Source organism: Astyanax mexicanus, chromosome 22, assembly GCF_023375975.1.
Source record: "Astyanax mexicanus isolate ESR-SI-001 chromosome 22, AstMex3_surface, whole genome shotgun sequence".
In the NCBI taxonomy this organism is placed as follows: domain Eukaryota; kingdom Metazoa; phylum Chordata; class Actinopteri; order Characiformes; family Acestrorhamphidae; genus Astyanax; species Astyanax mexicanus.
Window position 1 is genome coordinate 22655747 of NC_064429.1, and position 22560 is coordinate 22678306.

Sequence of the window (22560 nt, forward strand, 5' to 3'; positions counted from 1 at the left end):
TCTCTATTACTCTTAACAGGGGCCAATGGCTCTTGTTTTTCAGCAGTTGCTGAGCACACTGTGCTCTCTTTCCTCTGCTGTGATCAGACTGACTGCTGTGCCCCTTAATCAGTTTCCAGCCTGCAGCACTGGCTTCAGCACTTTCTCTGCTCTGCTTTTTTTATCAGGAATCTTCTCTAAGCAGAACAACCTTTCAGCACAATTCACTGAATGTCATTAGCTTAATGTAAGTGAAGTGCTAAAATCTGTGCTCTCTACTTGAAGCATCAGATTTAACTCTGGGGACGAAATGGGATTTGTCACCAAGGTAATCTGTAATTAATTCTGCTATTCAGTATTTAGAGAGATATGGTATATTGAATCCAGATGCCAGTCATATTTATTACAGTTACATACCCTGGATTGCTACAAAACTCTCCACCATCTTAAAGGTCTCATTTCATCGTTTCTTCATTCATTTTAAAATGTCTAGTTGAAAGAATGCCATACTAGAGATGCTCCGGTGTTTCTGTTTAGCCCTGCTTTAGTTCACTGAATTAGTGGTCTCTGGAGAAAGACAGGATTTCGTCTCTTGCTCATGAATATTCATACATACAAACATCGCTTCTGATTGGCTAATTGGCTCCACAGTCAATTTTACAGCCCTAAAACTCAAATGTTTTCAGAGATACAGCCTTAGTTGTAAAGATTTAGCACTGAGTGCTAGGTAAAGTTAATGCTACTTTAAGAAAAAGTGGATATTAGGGGAAGGACACCTTTAAAATTCACAAAAAAAGGCACAATAAGTCGACTGGCGAGCCTTAATTTCAAGATTGTGGAGCCCAGAGAGCTACCCCAAGGTACTACAACAGTGATTTCTTAGCATGGGCAACACTATGCCCCTATCACTAGCATTATAAGCCTGTTGGGAGCATTGACTAAAAGCACTGTATTTTGGAATGCAGGGGTCGAACGAAGGTGAGCTATTTGACAAAAGTTTGTACTCAATATCATGTTTCACTACAACCCAAGTCCATTTCACACCGGAGTTCACCTTTAATGGGAGTGTTCCTCCTGGTGAGAGATCACTGACTGCTAGACATGTCTCTACAACAGGCTCAAAAACACCCAGTTTTACCCAGATGTCAGGCTTTTAGAGGGGGTGTTTTATTTGACTGAATGACGCAGGATCATAATTCCAATAAATTCCCCGCCATACAGAATCTACAGGCTCTATCTTGGTGTTTCATTTATTTTATTTTTGTAAATCAGTATATTCTGAAAGATTCTGTGTTCCCTCTGTTTCTGCAGGACCCAGAGTTTGCGGTGTGGTTTCTGGTGGAGATCTATGAGGTGGGAGAGGGAGCTGCCATTAACCAGACTGCCCGCTTTGCGAACGTCACCATGCTGGAGAGTGATGACCCTCGAGGGCTGGTGTACTTCGCCGTAGGTTCCAGGCTGCCAGTGGCTACGCTCCGAGCCACCACAGTCAGTCTGCAGGTCTACAGGGATGCCAGCGTGACATCTGCTATCTCTGTGAAGTACTCTATGCAGGTGAGGTGATATTAGGCAGCAAGTGAACAGTTAGCTCTTGAAGTTGATGTGTTAGTAACAGGAAGAATGAGCAAATATAAGTGAGAATTTGAGCCACTTTCACAATCGCCAAGCTCACTGCATCAGAACTCCTTTTTTAGCAATCAATCGATTTTTTTTTTAGGTTTTTGTCCTTTTGTGTTTGTGTGTTTGTTTTTGTGGGTTTGTGTGAGTAAGTAAATTGAGATTATGAGAGGGAGGGTAAGGGTTACGGGTAGGAGGAAACGGGTAAAAAAAGAAGCAGGTTAGAGGGGAAAATAGAAAATGAGGTTGTTTCTGTTCAGCATTTTTTTCTTCTGCAAGAGACTCCTCAAAAAAAAAAATAATAATAATTTTGACTTGGAAGTAAATTAAGGGCATCCCTCATTTTCTATGTAGGAGAGCAAACAAGAATTCACATGCCAATAAAAAAATAATAAAATTTATTAATCATGTAAAATAACAGTAAATAAAAGCTAAAAATAGATCAAAATAAAACTTGATGTTTAACTGATAAGAAATTAAGATAAAATGATAAAAGATCAAAAAAGATTACAAAAAAAAGTAAGTACAATAGTGCGGCAGTTCGAAAAGAGGTGTTTCTTTGTTTGGTTTTGTTTGTTTGTTTGTTTGTTTGTTTTTTCTCCCCCTCTACCCCCTTCTGCATCTCACTCTCTCCAACCCTGAACCCCCCAACTATATTAAATGTTTATATGTTTATATAAATTAAACAAATATATAAATAAACAATAAAAAAAGAGATGGTGGCTGACTTTACACGTATCGGAGGAGGCATGTGCTAGTCTTCTTCCTCCTGGTGTTGTGGCATCATTACATTACATTACATTACATTTGGCAGACGCTTTTGTCCAAAGCGACTTACAATATTGAAGTGCAAATAATAGAAGAGGTTAAGTACAAAAATAATAGAAGTTAAAAATAAAGCATCTATAGATAGGGCCTTAAGGAGGTCAGAGGGAAATAATGGGATAGAGGAGTAGAGAAGAGGAAGAAGGAGATGAGGTTTACTAACGATCACTAACGATAGCGGGAGCCCTAGTCAGTGGGTTGGGTAATTGGCCTTGTAAATTGGGGAGAAAATGGGATAAAAAAATTGAAAAAAAGAGGAAAAAAAAGAAAAACCTAATAGGTATTACAGAAGTCAGCTCAAATTATTGAGGCCGTGTAATTACACTATATTGTATGATAAATTGACAGTGTAGTTATTGTACCAACGCAATCTAAAAAGTCTCAGACTGTAATCGATTACATTTTAGGTTATTTAATGTTGGGGTTTATCTCTTTCCATTTCTTCCTATTCATTCTTCAGTGTCTGATTAGGCCACATATTACTGTGTCCAGCCTGATTATACCCTGGTGTCTCTCTGGCTGAGCAGATTATATAATATGACCTTATTAGCTGTGATAGCTCTCAGGTGATGTAAGAGTTATGAATAGAGCTGAAGAATGTGGACCAGGCTCTGATCCCAGACCAGATTAACCCAGACCACTTCAATGCCTGAACTTATGAATGTGTGTTACAGATGAAAAGCTGAATTTGACAAGCTGGAGGTTCAGAGAGCAGCTGTGCTCTCTAGCTTTCTCACGGTGTCTTACTTTCTCTCTCTCTCTCTCTCTCTCTCTCTCTCTATCTATCTATCTATCTATCGCTCTTCTTCTTACTCTTGCTTACGTGGCAAAAAGTTATTAGATAGGAGTGTGCAAAATAATTTAGAATTGTTACATCAGGACACGGATTGGGAATTGCCACACCTGTATACATTGTAAGGTGTTATCTTGTGAATGAGGCCATTGGGAGTTTGAGTGATGGATTCAGAATTTAGTTTCTAAATTTTTGTGAGCCTTTTACTGGAGCAGCATTAGCATTAGCCCCTAGCCGCTCTAAGTGCTAGCTCTTTCACCATTTAGAGACGTGTATTTTGGACTGTAATCTGCCTGTTTATCGTGGTAAAACTAGCTACGTGTGACGAACTGCTAGCTAATATCGCCCTGGCTTACAGGAACACTCAGGTTTCCTCAGTGTAGCGCTGTCTGTTAGCCGCTAATGCTAATTCTGCTGCACCCGGTCTTAGTGGAAATCTGAAAAGCTAAGCTTACTGTAGATAAACTGAAGCGCTTTACTCACAGAATTCTGTGTAGATTAACGTCCAGTGCTCACTTGACTTTAAAAGAAAATGTCTTTTTTTAATAAGAATTACAGATTTGTTTACTTAGCTTAGCTTCAGCCTCCACCACCACCACACAGCAGTGAGACCTGCTGAATTAGAAGGGAAACATGGCGACACCTCTGTTCTTTACTAGTGTTACATAATGTGCCTTTTAATCCGGTGGGCCTTATGTATGAAAACACACCAGAAAATAGAGGTTCATTAATAGTGCGCCTTTTAATGCGGTGCACCTTAAAAGTAAAAAAATATGATACTGAAAATGTCATATAAGGCATTACCACCAACAGTGGACAGCACGGGGTTGTAACGATTGTGACCGGCAGTATCTGGTTAGAATTGTCCATGTGAACAGACAAGCGATTCCTGGCAGAAATCACAGAAAAGTTTAATGTCAATTGTTTCAGGCTGATGATGACCCAATGAAGCTATGGACCCAGTAGGGTGTGTACTTGGAGCATGGGTTGGATTCTCTAGTCACATCATTGACCAGTGCCTAAAATTTTTCACAGCTTGATGGGCATTTGAAGTCTTTCGTTGATTTCATGTCCCCCCAAAATTATGAAAAATTCCAATAGGAATTTATTATTAAGTTATTATATTAAGACAGCCAGTCCAAGGGTTTGTGTACCATCTCTGTTTCATTTAATTCACTGTTTTAACCCACTAGATCCTTCCTCTGGATCTGCTTGTAGCATCCTTTACCCTATATCGGCGTCAAACCACAGTTAAAACTCCTCATCTCTGCTTTTCTGACACTCTTTATGAATTTTTCATGTGTTTTTTTCTCAGGAGCTGCCCAAGGCCGAGCCGGTGGGCCCCTCGTTGATCTGGCCTGCCGTTGCCGGGATGGATTTCACCATGGCCGAGGGCACCCTCACCTTTGACGTCGGGCAGCAGAGTGCCGGTCTGGACGTCGCCCTCACCCCCAAAACCGGATCCTCCAACCCCACACCCAAACGGTTCCGCGTAATTCTCTCAGACGCCACCGGGGGCGCCAGAGTTCACCCCGAGTACGGCATATCTAACGTGACTCTGGTTTCGGACGCTGAGACGCAGGCGGTGTGGGCCCTGCTGGATCAGCTCCAGCAGCCTCTGGATGAAGCAGTCATTAACAGGGTGCTGCAGGGGCTCATTAATAAAGTCAGTGTGGAAAACACACAGGAACAGCAGACTGCAGTGCTGGATGCAGTGAGCAAGGTAAGAGAGAGAGAGAGAGAGAAAGAGGGCAAATTAGAAAAAGATTAAATAATAGAGGTGTAGATTTCTGAACGTATTATATTTAGAGCAATGTCACTCCTAACCTATTTAAGCAATAATACATACTATAAAGTGTAATATTGGCACAGCTGTGCTGTAGTCATAGATCAGCACAGCAGTGCCAATATTCATTTTCACTTTTTATTAAAAGATTTTAAGTTAAAAAGGACAAGAAAATATGATCTGTTTGGTTATATAAACACTCCTTGAGTTAAAATAGTTCCATTGCTTTTCTTTTTGTAGTTGCGCTGTTTGGTTTGTAAGCGCTGCCTCTTTGCTAGGTTACCTGTATGTGGCGGAGTAATACATAGAGAGCTTCGGTTACGGTGCATTACCGCCTGATATTGGCACTCATAGAAAGCCTTTCAGCCAATCACATTGCAGGGTCAGAAGTAACTATGGTATAGTAACAATTAAATGTTCACTGCATTATTATGTATTATGTTTTTTTTCCAATAGAACAACAGGTATCTTTACATTCCTAAATATGAATTATGTTTGATTTTTTTGTTGCAGTTTTTATTTTTTAAATAAATGCAGAGTAGTGAAATATATAATAATATAAAAGTGTTTATTTCTCTGCAGATTATTCTTTTAAAAGTACAATATTACAAACTAATAAAAAAAAGTATTTTGTTCTGACCAATTTTAAAGCATTTCTATTGGTTCATTCATTATTATATTATTATATGATGCAATATGGTAAACAATTGCTAGATTCAAATTATGACAAAAAAAAATTGTGTGAATATAATATGTTGCTTTTTTGAAAATTTAGTAAAATATTTTTTCGCTTTTTTAGATTTTTTTTTGTTTCTTTCATTCAGCACTCTCTCTCTCTCTTGCTTACTCAAATTAGATCTTGATCGTGGCGGAGCAGACACCCCTGGAGCAGAGCAGTCACGGTTTGACCTATGACCTGCTCTGTGCCCTGGCTAAGCCTTCCCGAGCAGACACGAGAGGACTGAGCCACCTGTCCGAGGTGGCCGAGCGCTTCGCCTTCTCTCTGGTCACTGACCTGCCTTGTGGGGGCGAGGGTCAAAGGTACAGTCAGAACTCTAGTCATTGTGCTTTTCTTTGCCACTGTTGTATCTCTGTAAAACTGCTTTGTGACATTTGTTGTAAAAAAAAATACAAATAAAGTTTACTTGAACTGAATTGTGTTTTCCATGCTGGACATGCACTCTTTTAAATATAAAAGTGCCACAATAGTGCCACTATAGACGCAGCAGCTGTGGTTTCTATTAAGAATTAATAAAATATTAGCATTATTAGCATAATAATTGTTTTCTCAATGTCATTCTGATGTAAGAGTCTCTTATTTAAAGCTCTACATGTTCTCTTGTATTCTGCAGAGGAAAGACAATTCTGGACTCCTGTCCCTACATGACTATCTCTGCTTACAACTGGTACCCAACACAGATCAACAGCCACACCTTCACAGGCAAAAACGGAGATACCTTCACCCTGCCTGAGACCCTGCTAGAGGTACCTGCACTTCCTGGGGGTGAAATGGCGCCCTCTGCCTGCCAGAAAGTGCACTTCATTGAGTACAGCACTGAACACTGGTTCCTTACCAACAAAGCCAGTGCTCTCAACGACAAGGTGAGTTCATTTTCCCTAATTAGAGAGTAGGGAAATTATTTATGGTGATCATTTCAACCACCTCACATATTTTTTACATCTTAGCTGGCCAGCCTCCCTATGTACCCCAGTTGGGCTCAGCACGAGCATGTAACATAGGGTAGCAATGGCTCCGTTCACACCTGCTCATAACACATATCTATTCACAACTGGCACTTTAAATGCCAATCTTCTGTTACCACTAGTGCTCAGATTTCTTAAATCATTTACACTGGAGGCGGGGCCAATTGTGGACAAAGTCTTCCAGTTTTCTGTGTATCTGTGAATCGTCAGTGCAAAACTGATGAGATGAGGTACCAAATTTTGTTTGCACCCCAGCCACGAGTCTCAACTTTATCCATTACGTTGTGATTGTGGCACAATCAGCTAACCCCTCCGGATGGTGGATGGTGATCAGTGTGGTTCGCTGTCGGGGACACATTGAAATGCTTTTGTGCTCAACTGTACAGTTATTAATAGTAATGTAACCGTATGGGTCTCGGGCCACCTCAAAATTCTATTCAAGTGATCCAGGGATGGGCAACTGGCGGCCCGGGGGCCGCACACGGCCCTCGTCATCACTCAGTGCGGCCCGCGAATAGATCAAAAATAATTTCATAATAAAAAAATAAAAAAAAAATAATAATAATAATGTAATTCTACTTTTGACCGCTAGAGGGCGCGCCGCTGCCAAACAATAGCGGGCACGGGCGCTCTCTGGTCTAGTTTTCTGCTATTATTGAATGAGCTATTTGCAATCAGTTTTTAAATCTTTTTTGTTCTTTGTTATAAATAAGTTCAAATGCCTTTTGCACTTTTATAAGCAAATGTTTTGTCTATGTTGCTTATGAAGGACTTGTTATAATGAACTTATTTTACACAGAGGAACTACTGTATTTGCAATCAGTTTTTTAAGCAAACTTTTTGTTCTTTGATATGAAGGACTTCCTTTTTGCACTTTTTTTAAGCAAACGGTTTGTCTTTTGCCGTATTAAAATGCATTAATATGCAGAAAATAGTTGTTGATAAATGTTGGTGCTGTAAACATACAGATATAAATTCATATAAAATTTGTTCTTATTGAAAATCATTTGTAGCGTTTTTCATATTCAATTATTTGAAGTGCGAGGTCATGTGGCCCTCCAATGGTCATGCTGAAAAAAATGTGGCCCTCTCCATCATGGAAGTTGCCCATCCCTGAAGTGATCAGACTATGATATGTATTCTACTTCTATTCTATACTTACTGTATGTACTTGATGATCAAATCATCCAAGATAAATGATAATGCTGGTTGTGAACGAGGTCCTTGTGGAACAACCCCACTCTAGTTTGGATTGGGAATATATGCTAGCAAATCCTTAAGAGAAAGGGTGATGGCGGAAGGACTCTTGGTTTTTTTTAACATGGCTGTTTTAAACTGTGGTTCCCAAAAACAGTGGTCTTTACATACAATTCCTCCTGAATTATTTTGATTTAGCTTCAATCCAACTTCTGGAATGTTGGGACAGAAGAAAAATGCAGATGTTCTCAAAAAGTTGTAAAAAAAAAAAAACAGGAAAAAAGTGTTTGACATCTTCATTTTTACAAATGTTGACTGTTTTGTCCAGCTGATGGCAGTGTTGCTCTGTTATTAGGTCAGAACACTCATTCAGGTCATGCCTGTTGTCTTTTCCCTGTCTTGTAACTGCAATTTATGAGTGTTGTGTTTAAAATGGATTGACAAATCATTACATTTAAAACATGAAATAAATCATGCTAATGTCTAAAATTTCCCAGAAGAGGCAACCAGAGTGTGTGTGTTTTATTGGTGGTTTATGAAATTAATTTTTTTATTTGTGTGTGTTTGCGTGTGTGTGTACGTGTGTATGCTTGCAGGTGTTTTCTGTCAGCATACAGGGCAGGGGATCGAGACCTCTAGCAGATGGTAAGGAGGTGGTCTACCGCATTCACACTCCAGACCGGAGGGTCAAACCTCGACAATCTCTGTGCCTTCTGTGGAACCAGGCTGCTGAGAGGTAGTTTACTTATCTGTATACATACTTTATGTGCATATATACACACACATACACAGAAACACACACACACACACACGGAAACACACACAGACACATGCACAAACTCCATCTGCAAATATTGTCACAAACCACAGGAAATTGTACAGTTTAAAGGTACAGTTTAAAAAGTCCATTCAGTGAATGACAGTCAGCACCCGGCTGCATGGTCAGCTTTTTGCTTTTGGGTCATTATCAGAATTAGAGCTTAGATCGAACCCAAAATATCCAGCCCGAGCCCAGTGAAAGCAGACCTTTTTTGATTAAGTAGAGCTTTAAAACTGAGCTTTTAAAAAAATAATAATAATAAATTGTGCTGTTTGAATGAGCGAAATCTGTTCAGAATGATGATGATTAACATTGCAACACCGAAGAAGCATAGACCTATTATTTAAGAAAAAATGTTGGTAACACTTCCTATGAACCCTGTATTCATAATGCATTATAAATGCATTCATAATGCATTATATGACATGCATAATACCTTATAATGACTGTAATAATAGCTCATAAGTACATTATAAACTACAAGTATAAGGGTTTATACAGAAAGGGCTTACAATGCCTTAAAATATCTGTTCATGAGTACATTGTACAATGTAGTGTTGTAATGCACTATAACACATATTTAGTATATGTTGGTATAGTGCATTATAATATTCAGCAAAGATTTCTCAAATTAAGCTTTTAAAAAAAGTGTGTAACACATTATAAAGCCTTATATACAGTCATTACTGATTTTAAGTGAAGTGAGTTTTCAATATGTTTTTTTTTTTTTATGTGAAATAAATTTTATTACACCTCACTGTAATGCCTTATAGAGCATTATGAGTGCTCTTTACTGGCCTAAAGTGAAGTGTGTTTTAAACGTGAAGTAAATGTTATTATGCCTTACTCTAGGCATTTAAAAAACACACTTCACTTAAAATGATAATTGATATAAAACGAAATTAAAATGAAATTAAACAAACCAAACCACACTCAAAGGAAAATGTATATATAAACAATACAATAGAATGGACAAAAACAACAATCTAATGACCGTTAAAATGGTATTAATATAACAGTTTAACAGCTGGATCAAACAGCTTCACCAAGGAGGAAAAGAGAACACAGCAGCACCACAGAAACCGGAGCAGCTAAAGAGAGCTTAACGTCCTTAAAACGGAACTTGGCCTGTCCACATCTGAAAAAAAAATACAACAATTCTCTCATTAACCTCTACAAATTCTACAAATATCTAATAATTAGAAAAACATGTAACGGACATTCCTATATTCCTGTATCCTATAGCATTCCTACCTGGAGTAAAGCTGTGGAACAGTGAAATGGCGATGATAGGAAGAGATAAAGCAGAAGAGATGCGCAGCAGAAACCGAATGAAGGCCTCAGACCCCGGCACAACACTACCACGCCAATCACTGAATTGATTAGAGCATGTCCCTTGGGACTCACACGCACACTTGCTCCTTTGTCTGTATGCGCGAAGCTAAAAAAAAAAGTTAATTCAGCTGCTAAAATAATGTGCAGTAACGGGGTGTGGGAAATGGTAACAGCGTTATAGTTACAGTCAGAGTAATTAGTTAGATTACTCATTACTGAAAAAAGTAACGGCGTTACTCCCATCACTGTTCACGACCCATCCAGATGTCCCACATTTACAGTGTGTTTCATCCACACACTCTTTACGCAAACTCACACTCTCCACTCTGTCTTTTCTCAGTTCTATACTGTATGTCTTTAAATTGTCCATAAGAGACTCAGAGACTCTTCCCCGAGTCAGTTTAAAGGACATTCCCCGAACTTGAACTGAAGTATTTTGGCTGAACAGGCAGTATCCAGCCCTTCCCCTGGGTTCGCTTTGGCAGGAAACCACAGCCTTAGAGATGTGCGTCAGATAAGAGAGTTTGATGATTATATTCATGATGTTTTCCTTAATAGAAGGAGGGAAAATTTAACCTCTTAACTTCATCTCCTGTACGTTTCTCTGACCTTTCTAGAATGGAGCGCTGTTGTCCCTTTCATATGAAATTATTACCTTCACACACAGCCCAGTATATTTTTCTTTTGACTTTTTTGATTTGTAAATGGGACTAGAACTTCCACAGCTCTCCACACTCTGCTGATAGATAGATAGATAGATAGATAGATAGATAGATAGATAGATAGATAGATAGATAGATAGATAGATAGATAGATAGATAGATAGATAGATAGACATATATATATATAGCTAGATAGCTAGATAGATAGATAGATAGATAGATAGACAGATATATATATATATATATATATAGCTAGATAGCTAGATAGATAGATAGATAGATAGATAGACAGATATATATATATATATATATATATATAGCTAGATAGCTAGATAGATAGATAGATAGATAGACATATATATATATAGCTAGATAGATAGATAGATAGATAGATAGATAGATAGATAGATAGATAGACATATATATATATAGCTAGATAGCTAGATAGATAGATAGATAGACAGATATATATATATATATATAGCTAGATAGCTAGATAGATAGATAGATAGATAGATAGACAGATATATATATATATATATATAGCTAGATAGCTAGATAGATAGATAGATAGATAGACATATATATATATAGCTAGATAGATAGATAGATAGATAGATAGATAGATAGACAGATATATAGATATAGATAGCTAGATAGATAGATAGCTAGATAGATAGATAGAGAGATAGATAGATAGATAGATAGATAGATAGATAGATAGATAGATAGATAGATAGATAGATAGATAGATAGATAGATAGAGGGGAAATTTAGAAAAATAATAATAATAATCACCTACTACTGTCGAGTTCAGATGGTACTTTTTATTTATGCCAACATATTGCATAAAAATTAGCTCTCTCTCTTTCTGTCTCCCTCTTTCTCTCTCCTTCTCCCTCTATCTCTCTCCCCCACACACACATACACAAACACACACAGCTGCTGGCAGATTTCCTCTTTCCAAGTTGTATGGAGAGCTACACTACCAATAATTAATATAAGATTATAATTTAAAAACACATCAAAACTACCCTAATATATTATTAAGAAATAGTAAACACACTATATGTTTTTAATATGTAATTAATATAATTTATTTTGTGGAGTTTTTGTGGGGGATGAGGTCGGGTGGAGATCATCCAATATCCTGACCTCACTAACACTTTTGTCACTAAATGAAAGAAATCACCATAGCAGTGTTCAGAAATTTAATAGAAAGCCTTCCCTGGTCAGTAGAGAAGAGGAAGGATAAACTCTTTTAAATACCCTTTATTTTTGACTTTTGTCCATATAGTGTATATTGTGTATATATCTGTTTTATATAATTTAAGCTCTGTCTGTTTTGTGTCTTCTGTCCAGCTGGTTGTCTGATGGTCAGTTCTGTCGCGTGGTGGACGACACTGAGAACTTTGTGGAGTGCGCCTGCACACACCTGTCCATCTACACAGCGTACGCAGAGATAGGAGCACTGTCCACATATAATGAGGCGTTCTATGCTGCTGGATTCATCTGCATCTCAGGTTAGAGACTGGTAAAAATTTCACAATGACTTATTTTAAATTTGGTGTTTGTAGCTCGAAAAATGTGACCTGTAAAAAAATTGAATTTTTGGTTAAATACATAAATAAATGGTTTTAATACATTCCTATGGAGCCCCTAAAGTGACATCATGTTAAAAAAATGCATGGCCATGACTTATCAAGGCATGGGAATGAGATCCTAATGCATGGGAGCGAGAATTTAATACTTGGGTATGAGATAATTAAGGTGTAAGGAATGAGATCCTGCGGCATGGCCACAACTTTTTAAGGCGTGGAAATGAGAACCAAATGTGTGGGAACAAGATAATGAAGACGTGGGAATGAGTTAATTATTGCATCTGAGCCAATCAGCTTTTAGTATGAGATTCTTTTACTTAGAATTATATCATGTCCAAAATATCACCATAATTCATTTCAGGATAAAAAAAGATTTTTTTTTTTCATTTTCAATTGATTGGAGCTTTAATGTAATATTCAATGGACATTAATTTACAGAAAAGCAAGCTTTATTATTCTCTGGCTATGATTTAATTATCTAATTTCCACGCCTTAATCATTTGTGGTAACAACTTGATTACCTCATTCACAATCCCATGCATTAGGGTCTCATTCCCACACCTTAAAAAGTTGTGACCATGCCTTAAAAAGTTGTGACCATGCCTTAAAAAGTTGTGACCATGCCTTAAAAAGTTGTGACCATGCCTTAGGAACTCATTCCTCATTTTTTTTAACATAATTTTGTTTGATTGTTTATTGTGTGAGTACTCTTGCACCTTTCCAAAAGCTGTACACAAGCCCTTGTTTCATCTAGGTTTTAAAAGTGAATCAAGGTTAAAACAGAACTTTAGTTTACCAGAAAAAAAGAGAAGACACTAATTAAGAACAATAAAAATTAATGGTTCCTGATAGTAAAAATCACTAATGTTATTTGGTAAATGGTTTCAAATGTTTTTCACAATAAGTGTTTTTTCTGCATGCCTCTGCAGCAAAGTGTGCAAAAACACCTGAATTAAATAAAAAATAAGTACTTTTCTCTCTGTTCTCCAGGGTTTGCCTTGGCCATCATATCCCATGTGCTGTGCTCTAGATTCCCCATGTTTGCTGCCAAACTGCTCACACATATGATGGTGGCCTGTCTGGGGATGCAGGTAGGACATTATAATGGATGTCTGTATAAAAGAGTTCTGTTGATGCTTTAATGGTAGATATGGTGTTTAATAAGATTCTGCTGCTTCCTTTCTTCTTGACAAAAAACACATTTCTTACTTCTTAAAAGTGTACATGTCTTAGGATGTGTACAGTCATGAAAAACCTGGAAAAATCATGGAATTTGAAAATAGAAATTTCCAGTCCTGGAAGTTTTGAAAAAATAAAAATACCCAGAAAGTTTTAGAAAAGTCATGGAAATTTGTGTTTCACTCTATCGATAGAGAAAATCTATTTTGAGTTAACAAATATGTCAGCTCAGAGTTAATTCAGTAATTTAAGCCTACACAATGGAGCTCTCAGGATCTGACACACATTTTATTATTGAAGATTGTGTGCCAACATTTTTATTAGATTTATTTTAGACCTCCTATAATCAATTTTAATTATAGTTTTTGTAATTTTTTGTTTTTATTGTCCTTGTCTTTACTGATGTTTTAAAAATCATGTGATCATGAAAAAAACATGAAAAAATCGTGGAAAATGTATTGGTTAAAAAGTATATAAACAATTCAGACAAGAAACTGCCGCTATGTGTGAACTAGAGCTTATATTTTCTGTCCGAGCCCGAGACTGACCCTTTGCCTGACCCGAACTCTGGCCGGGTGGGCCGAGATTTCCCACCACTTTCCTAGGGCCGGGTCGGGTCAGGTTTTACCGCTATCGTTTTTTTATATATTGCTATGGTGTGATAATCACAATATAGTAGAGTACCAAATCAAACTGTGTTTTACAGTTGAAACCAGTTGAAAGCATCCTGCTTCTCTCAGTCCAATAATGCATCAACTCTCAAAGTCTGTTAGGGAAAGTGTGTTGTCTTTCACCAAGAGGTGCACTACCCAAAATAGAACCATTTTATCTGCATGTAACTTGATGTGTTTTGCAGTTTCATAAGTTTAGTAGTCAGCAATTTAGATTTTTTTTCATTAGTGATATCTGTATCACAAATTACAGGAGCAATTGTGTCCACACGTTTATCCTATCTTGGTTATGAATTAATCTTTATGTTTGCATGAACTTTTACTAGATATATTTAACGATGATAGGTCGGTACTTTACTGCAAATCATTATATATTATATATCATTAAATATTATATCCTAACAATGTAAGCCCACTCACCTGCACACAGGAGAGATAAGCATATTTCTAGGAATTGTGTGATGACTGCTCGGGTGAACATAGGACCTTATGGGCCACCATGGCTAACCCTGACAACCCAGCTATTTCCAGCCTCCTTCCCCATAAAACCACATGTGGCTAGTGGGCTGCTGCTCGTGGACGGGACTGGGAATTTTCCACTGGCCCCGGCCTCTTATGGGATAAGGAGAAGAAGTGCAGGGCCTCTGCTTAGCTGCTGGACTTCTGAAAACCTGTTTGCATTTTGTCATCTCATTATTGTTTTGCTTTATGTTCACGTCACAAACCGTTTTAAATGGAAAATTCCAGGCTAACCATTACCAGAATGCATTATCAGAATAAATTAAAGCGTTAGGCCTGGTCTGTTTGTAATGTAAAAGTGATTCATAAATATGTAGACAGTGTTTTTAGACTGGTTTGGTTCAGTGGTTTACACTGTACTCTATGTGTTTAGGAGTTGTAGTTGTAGTTTAGCTTAGGATGCTTTTAAACAGACTTCGTTCAGTCCAGACAGACAGAACCACGGTCTGGAACAAGGGACCAAAATTCTGACCAACCAAATAAGGTTATCACGGTCTAAACCAAATGAACCCATTAAACTAATGATTATTTTGGTAGTCGACTAATCTGGTGATTATTTTTCCAATTAGTCGATTAGTCACTGATTATTTCTGCCATGCCCTCCATCCATGCTGTGGGTACGTCTCTTGTTTGTAGCTTTCTCTATCACCTCAAAACAATAGAAACAGCTTTAAATGTCCTTCAAATGTCCAAAACATTCCCCTTTAAATTTAGAAAGTTCTGATAATTAGTTGTGTAGTGCTTGATATTTAATAAGTGAGAAATTGTAATCTGTTGTATTTGGGCACCTTTACTTTGAGTACTTTGTGTAATGCTACAAATGAACGATTAGACGACAATGAACATTTGGAGTCAATTTTTTTTTTTAGAATCAACGTTGTCGATTATATCGACTAATCATTGCAAACCTAACGCTTGCAGACCAGCACTGTGGTAGAAGCAATTTACAGTGGTGTCTCCCATATCTACTGTAACTGTAGATTAATTCTTATTTATAAACAGAAATAAAATAAATCTGAGGCTAATCTGTTACGCTAACTCTTCTAAGCACTGGAACTGGAGTTGGATTCTGGCAGGGAGGCAGAATTCGTTAGAACACCTAGAAAGGCAACTCTTCTAGCTGTATATATGCCGGCACATGATACATGCTTTTCTACAAATCAGCCAGCTTAAAGTAAAGAAAGATGTAGGCTATATAGATGAAGATGATGAAAGATTGTAGGAAAGTTATTTAGTCTACTTACCAAACCAGGCCAAATTTAATCATAAAATATAACAAAAACGTGAACCTTAGCTCAGACTAGACTAGACTTGGACTAGGTTCAGACATGAAAGGTGTGAAAAAGGCCCTTAGTTGCTTAAATTTTCTAAAGTAGCAATTGTTTTTTTTTATTATTATCAAGTACTTGATATGCCCAAAAAAGGAACATGCCTTCAAATTAAGGAATTCTGACATTCTGTATTTTAAACTCCACCCCCAATGTGCTAAAACACAGAGCTAAAAGAGCTAGTTATGTCGCAGTCTAATTATTTATGGATGTGTCTGGTTTAAGTGTTAATCTGATAGCGCCAGTTTTGTTAGCTGCATGGACATATTAATAGAAGACTTTCTCAGCTTTAAACCACAGTCAGATTAAGCATCTATTCTTTACAGGACATGGCTGTTCTGTTCAATCCTACATTTGACAATATTCAAGCTTTAAACAGAAAAGGCCTCAACCCTCAAACACCATGTTTACACCCAAGAAACACTTCATGACAGGTCCAAACAATCCACTTCCTGTTAACCTCAGACCTTCAAACATGACTCAGTATTTCCTCTCCCCATAAAATAAGCACACAAAACCCACAGAACTCCAAGTCATTACTCTCTTTTTCCAGACTGTTGCGGCTATTGATGCCGTGAGGACATTGACCCTCTCTCGTTTAAGCTTCACGCTCATCTTGAAGCCCATCTTTATTTCCCGGCGCAGCTGGTTGTGTTTGGAATTAGTCATTGCTAGAGCTTTCTGCACAGACAATTAGTTATAGAGAAGAGGAAATGAAGTGTCTGTTAATTGCACCCAGGAGGTAGGAACCTTTAGCAGAAAGATAAAGGTTACCAGGAACAGCTCACACTTACACATACAGAAGTAGTGCATAACGCATGTGCAACATCTGTGCATGAAGTTGTAGAGGTTCCTAATGGTGTCCTGTGATATTTGAATGCAGCTTGAATGATTTTGGTGCTCTTATGTGGTGATTTGTCTCGAAGAAGAGAAAGTTGTGTCCCCTCTAGTATCTCAGCGTTTTGTACCTAAGCAGAAATTTGCGGTTCTCTTTACCCTACTTTAGATTTGACAGTCCCTACCTTATACCTTAAAGTTCTACCCCACAGTAGTCAAATTGCACTGTTTTTGTTATAAGGGTGTAACCCATTCAACAAACAATCTCGACAATCTTCCTTCGAGTTCTTCTTCGTCTGTGCCTCGGCTGATAGTTAGCATTCATCTGCTATTAGTAGGATGCTGTTTGGCCACTTGCCAGGCATTGATCTACAGCAGATGCTTGTGTCGATGAGCAGAGAAGAATGCAGGACTGCCTTTTCTTTCAGCGTAGGAAGATCATTGTTAGTCTTTTATTCTCTGCAGAGGTCATGCTAGCGTTTGTGCCCCCTGGCCTGCAGCGAGAGAGAGCGAAACAACTGAAAATTGTAGGGAGTGGAAAGTTACCCAGGCTAGCTCACCCAGCCTTGTGCGTCTACGCAGTCAGGGCTCTTTGTATTAGCGGCAATAACACACATTTAGCCAGGGCAATTAGCTGGCAAGCCTGGGCAATAAAAGGGATTTCAGGAGTGCGGCTTTTAGCTTTAAATGCATGCAGCTTGCGCTCAGTGACCAGGGCAGGTATTGAGATGCAGAAGGTTGTGTGCATTAAAACACATAGACATAGATTAGATTCATTAATTGTTTAGTGTTTTTCAAAAATAATGCAGCAAAAACTGAATTCCCAGATCAATATAAAGCCTATAGTAAATGCCAAATAGTATAAAGAATTGGCCCAAGCATGGATGATGTATGGCAGCATTGGCCATGCAGAATCTGACTGAATCTGCAACGAGAGAGTTGTCAAATGTGGTGAAGGGCCAATTCCAAAAAATCCAAGCCACCAATTGTCGGCTTACGATCATGGTACAAGTGGCTCTGGCTGATTGCCATATTATACTCTGCAACTGGGGTGTTGGCAGCATTATTTTCTGCAATCAATGTGGTGGCCAAAACAGTTTTGGGCAGATCTCATATTATACTCGGCAACCAGGGTGTTTGCAAAAGTGGTGCAATCCAATTTCAATATTTCAATATAGTTATACCTTACAACTGGAGTGGTGGCACAGTTGGTTCGAGACAGTTTTCATATCATACTCAGCAACCAGTGTTGGTTGGCACGACCAGCTTAAGCATATGCAAACGCACATTCAATTTGGGCTAAATGCTACATGGTATTGGCACTAGCTGAACTTTCTGGCTTTTGGGCCACAATTGAACCTAAATTCAAACCGGAGACGATGCATCATGGCAGTAATGGCCAAAGTAATTCTTGCTATCTGGGATTTAAATATCTAGTGGTGGTTCACCTTTGCAGCTGCAATCAATTCTGCAAGACTAGGCATAATCTATGTCTGGGAAAGCAGACAGTTAATGTTTACATCATAAACACACTGCATTTATTCCTTTGTGAGCTGCAGATCCATTTAGCTCCTCTCAGTTCTATCCGAAACACTTGAACACACTGTCCTGGCGCAGCTGCCTTTCCATCTCAAGAACAAACTTCTTGACACTAAGCAAACTAAAGTAGAAGCCAGAACACTCAACGTAAATTGGCCTCTTGTCTTAGAAGCTTTCTGTAAAGCCTGGGAGAACGGTATGTCTTGAGTCTTTATCCTTGTCCTTATATTATACTTGCAGATCTTCTCTTTTTTGAGAGTGTAAGGCTTATTCCAGCACTCTTGGACGTAGAATTGACGGCAGTGTTCTTGCTTTGTTTCTGTCGGAGCTTTAGAATCTATTGGATCAGGTAGCTGAGAGTGGTTCTGTCTTCAAACGCATAGTCCTTGATTTGCAACCGTTCACTTTGTACACTATGATTCTGGATGTTGAGTATAATAAGATCAGATTTTATTGTCTTTAAAAAGCGACACTGACAATGCGACAAACTTCAACCACAGCAAATCAAGAGCGATTTTACTGGGTGACGGTTTGGATGGTGAGATGATGCACCTGTTTGGCTGTGTCCCAATTTATGCTGTAATCCCTAAGCCCCACCTAGAGGCTCTTTTTAAGGCTGCGATGGTTTAGTGGTTAGAGCTCTGGGGTGCTTATGATAGTTGGGCAACTGTTGGACCTTGGAGCAAGGCCTTTAACCCTCTCTGCTCCTTGGACACCATTGTAAATCTGACTGTAAATCTACTGCTTTGGGTATATGTTTACTTCAAGCAAGTATCACTGAATATGAAACATTTTGTTTTTTTGGGATCCTGAGATGCTAGTGCTTTAGCGCAGAAAGAATAATAGGTCGCTCCTTTTAAATTTCCATTGGATACCCTTTTTAAAATAAATATCTACTCTAATAAGGTGTAAAAGTGGACTAGATCTTCATTGCTTTACTAGTTTTATAGGGCCCCAGACTTTGGAACCATTTTTCTGCTTTATAGAGCTCTGGAAAAAATTAAGAGACCACTTCAGTTTCTGAATCAGTTTCTCTGATTTTGCTATTTATAGGTTTATGTTTGAGTAAAATGAACTTTATTGTTTTATTCTATAAACTACAGACAACATTTCTCCCAAATTCCAAATAAAAATATTGTCATTTAGAGCATTTATTTGCAGAAAATGAGAAATGGCTGAAATAACAAAAATGATGCTGAGCTTTCAGACCTCAAATAATGCAAAGAAAACAAGTTAATATTCATAAAGTTTTAAGAGTTCAGAAATTTATATTTGGTGGAATAATCCTGGTTTTTTAATCTTGGCATGTCCTCCTCCACCAGTCTTACACACTGCTTCTGGATAATTTTACGCCACTCCTGGTACAAAAATTCAAGAAGTTCAGTTTGGTTTGATGGCTTGTGATGATCCATCTTCCTCTTGATTATTTTCCAGACGTTTTCAATTTGGTAAAATTAAAGAAACTCATTATTTTTAAGTGGTCTCTTATTTAGTTACAGAGCTGTATATACATAACATTTTTCTTCAAGCCGACCACACAGCCAATATTTCATCAAATCAGCACAGCCATACAGTATTTCTCAGAACTAGCCACATTAACTGTTGAAAGGTCAAGAGTTCCCAGAGTCTGCTCTTGCTCTCCTCCACACTCAACCTCCCTATGCTTTCTGTGAAAACTCTATATATGCGTGCACTGTTACATAAGCTGCCAACTGTTTGAACTTATCTCCGGAGTCAGTTATTTATCTAAAAGGTAATAAATTAGCCTTGGCTAATGTGTCTCTTATCTTTTGCAGCTTTACCACCTCTGGAAAAACTGCAACAGTAGTAAAAGATTTGGCTGTCATAGGCATTTCTTACATGGTTTCTGCACGGCCTTAAAGAATTTGATGGTTCTCTGTAGTGCATGGAAAAGGAATGTCATCTACTGTTTTTATTGTGCAGTAAAGTTTTTTTTAGGTGTTTTTCAGGCCATTCCAGTACCGGTACCCTCTTCTTCCACACCCATGCATTTGTGTAATGTAAAAAAATATCCTCTTAAAGATTTTACTGTGCTTTTCTGTATTGATGCTGCCATCATAGGAGTGTACTGACACAACCCCATACCTTGAGAAACCTTAGCTTTTGAAATTGTTGCTGATAACAGTCTGGATGGTCCCTGTGGCAGTTGGGAATGTAACTCTGTATTGTAGTGATTGACAAAGGTTTTTCCAGGTGCTTCTAGTAATTCCTGCTGATAACAGTCTGGATGGTCCCTTATATCTTTGATCCGAAACTCATGGCATCCATTTCTTCCAAAAAAAAAAATAGAGATACTGTTTCTACTGAGCTCATTACACATTTCCGCTCATTCCAGATGCCTCAGAGCTCAGAAAAAGTTGACGCCACTTCTAGACATGGTTAACAAACTTAAGGCTAAACGTTTTAGGAGGCTTTCGTAAATGTATTTCTGTATTGTAGTGCTTGACAAAGGTTTGCTTTGCCAAAGTTATTCTAGTAATACTTAGTAGTTCCTTCTGATTCCTTGTTTTGATTAATAATAAATTGCCTTGTAGATTCAGTCATATGCAAAACCTTTCCAATCTTTCTTTGAGGAACATAATTTTTAAGCATTTTAATACAGTAATGTTCACACATTTCTTGATATACTGGAGGTTATTCAGTTTTTGTGCATACACTATGTTCACTATGCAGAAACCAGCTTCAATTTCAGCACAGCAAGGAAATCACTGCACATCCTGAGGAACTCTGGGACTCGTTTCAAAAATGTATCAACTCTCCTCTGACAACAGGAACAGCATGTTTCAGAAATATTCATCCTGCCCTGACAAACGCCTGTTTATTATTACCAAGGACAGGAAATAGAAGGTCAGACAGTGGCCAGAAACAGATTCACCCTGCTCTGAAATACACCTACATATCATAAAACCTATAAAAATAAAAATTCCTAGATGACTTTTGGCTTAGATGCATGCTTCTAGGAAAAATACATGATATTTCATATTTTCTGGAGTAACTTCTAAAATGATCAGAATGTTTCATCAGATATTAAGGAAGCAACAAGTTTAAGCTTGTAATCCCACCCACTGCCTGTTCCTCTATCCTATTTCCACACTCTGGGTTGCCAGGTATGGAACACAGCAGCAGGTAAACTGTTTTAAAAAGCTTTGAAAAAACTTCATCACCATAGATGGAGCAAAACGTGAAAATATTGGCAATGCGTTCAATAGACAGAGACAGCTTACACCCAGAAGGACTACAAGACAAATGCCTAGTTGACCATTTTTCTCCTGAACAGTTAATCAGTGAGCTTTAGCCAAGGTTAACTAATCCTAGCTTGATAGCTCGATATTTTATCACTACCTACAACTAACTACTAGTAGGGAAACGCATTTTAAATCAGTTCAACTTTCAACATCAATGCTTACATTGATACTCAGTGTTCATCGTTTAGCTTAGTAATTAAAGCAGCGAGTATTTGATATAGGTAAAGCATGCATTACAGTGTTATTTAGGGAAAATAATTTACCATATTTAAATAGTTATTCAGTGGAATCTCTTAAAAAACTCTTTTTGGCTTCCTCATTTTTTAAAACAAACAATCTATTGCAGTCGTCCTCAGGGAGAGAAGATTTGCTGATCCGGGAGTTCGGGGGCTTTTTGTTTATAACTCATCATAATTGCTGTCTGGCTGAGCTTTTCAGCCGCGAGAAGCAGACACTGATGGCAGAGCTCGGAGCAGCGCATGTGAGAGAGTTTATCCTGGACGCTCGTTTAGTTGGAATAAACAAACAGCGGAGTGACGCGCGGGTTTTACTGACGTCAGGAGGAACAGAGGATGTGAGAAAGTTAGGGAAAGGAAGAAGCACTCTGGGCCTCTGCTCTCCATGTGCTTCCTACTCTTCCTTTGCTTTCACCAAGATGTGGGAGTGTGTTTGTATGGGTGTGTATGTGGTTGTTTTTGTGTATATTCAGGACAAAAATGGTCTAAATTTGTTAAACTTGCAGTAAAAAAAGGCCTGGGCTCCGGATGGTCCAGCTGACTCCGGTGCTGCAGTTATGATCAGGAGATTGCTGGTTTGAATCCCGGTCATTCAGCTAGCTTGTATATACAGAGTTTCTTTGATTTTACCAAATTGAAAACCTCTGAAATATAATCAAGAGGAAT

General features: G+C 38.1%; 1 protein-coding gene across 4 annotated transcripts in view; it reads left to right on the forward strand.

Moving 5' to 3' along the window:
* adgrv1 (adhesion G protein-coupled receptor V1) overlaps nucleotides 1-22560 on the forward strand; it is a 252872-nt gene that overhangs the window by 141241 nt on the left and 89071 nt on the right. For all 4 annotated transcript variants that reach the window (XM_049470643.1, XM_049470644.1, XM_049470645.1 and 1 more), the window contains 7 exons: nucleotides 1291-1533; nucleotides 4530-4937; nucleotides 5857-6041; nucleotides 6353-6602; nucleotides 8498-8637; nucleotides 12081-12241; nucleotides 13310-13410. In XM_049470643.1, coding sequence (XP_049326600.1) covers nucleotides 1291-1533; nucleotides 4530-4937; nucleotides 5857-6041; nucleotides 6353-6602; nucleotides 8498-8637; nucleotides 12081-12241; nucleotides 13310-13410 — 1488 coding nt within the window. The remainder of the gene's footprint in view (nucleotides 1-1290; nucleotides 1534-4529; nucleotides 4938-5856; nucleotides 6042-6352; nucleotides 6603-8497; nucleotides 8638-12080; nucleotides 12242-13309; nucleotides 13411-22560) is intronic.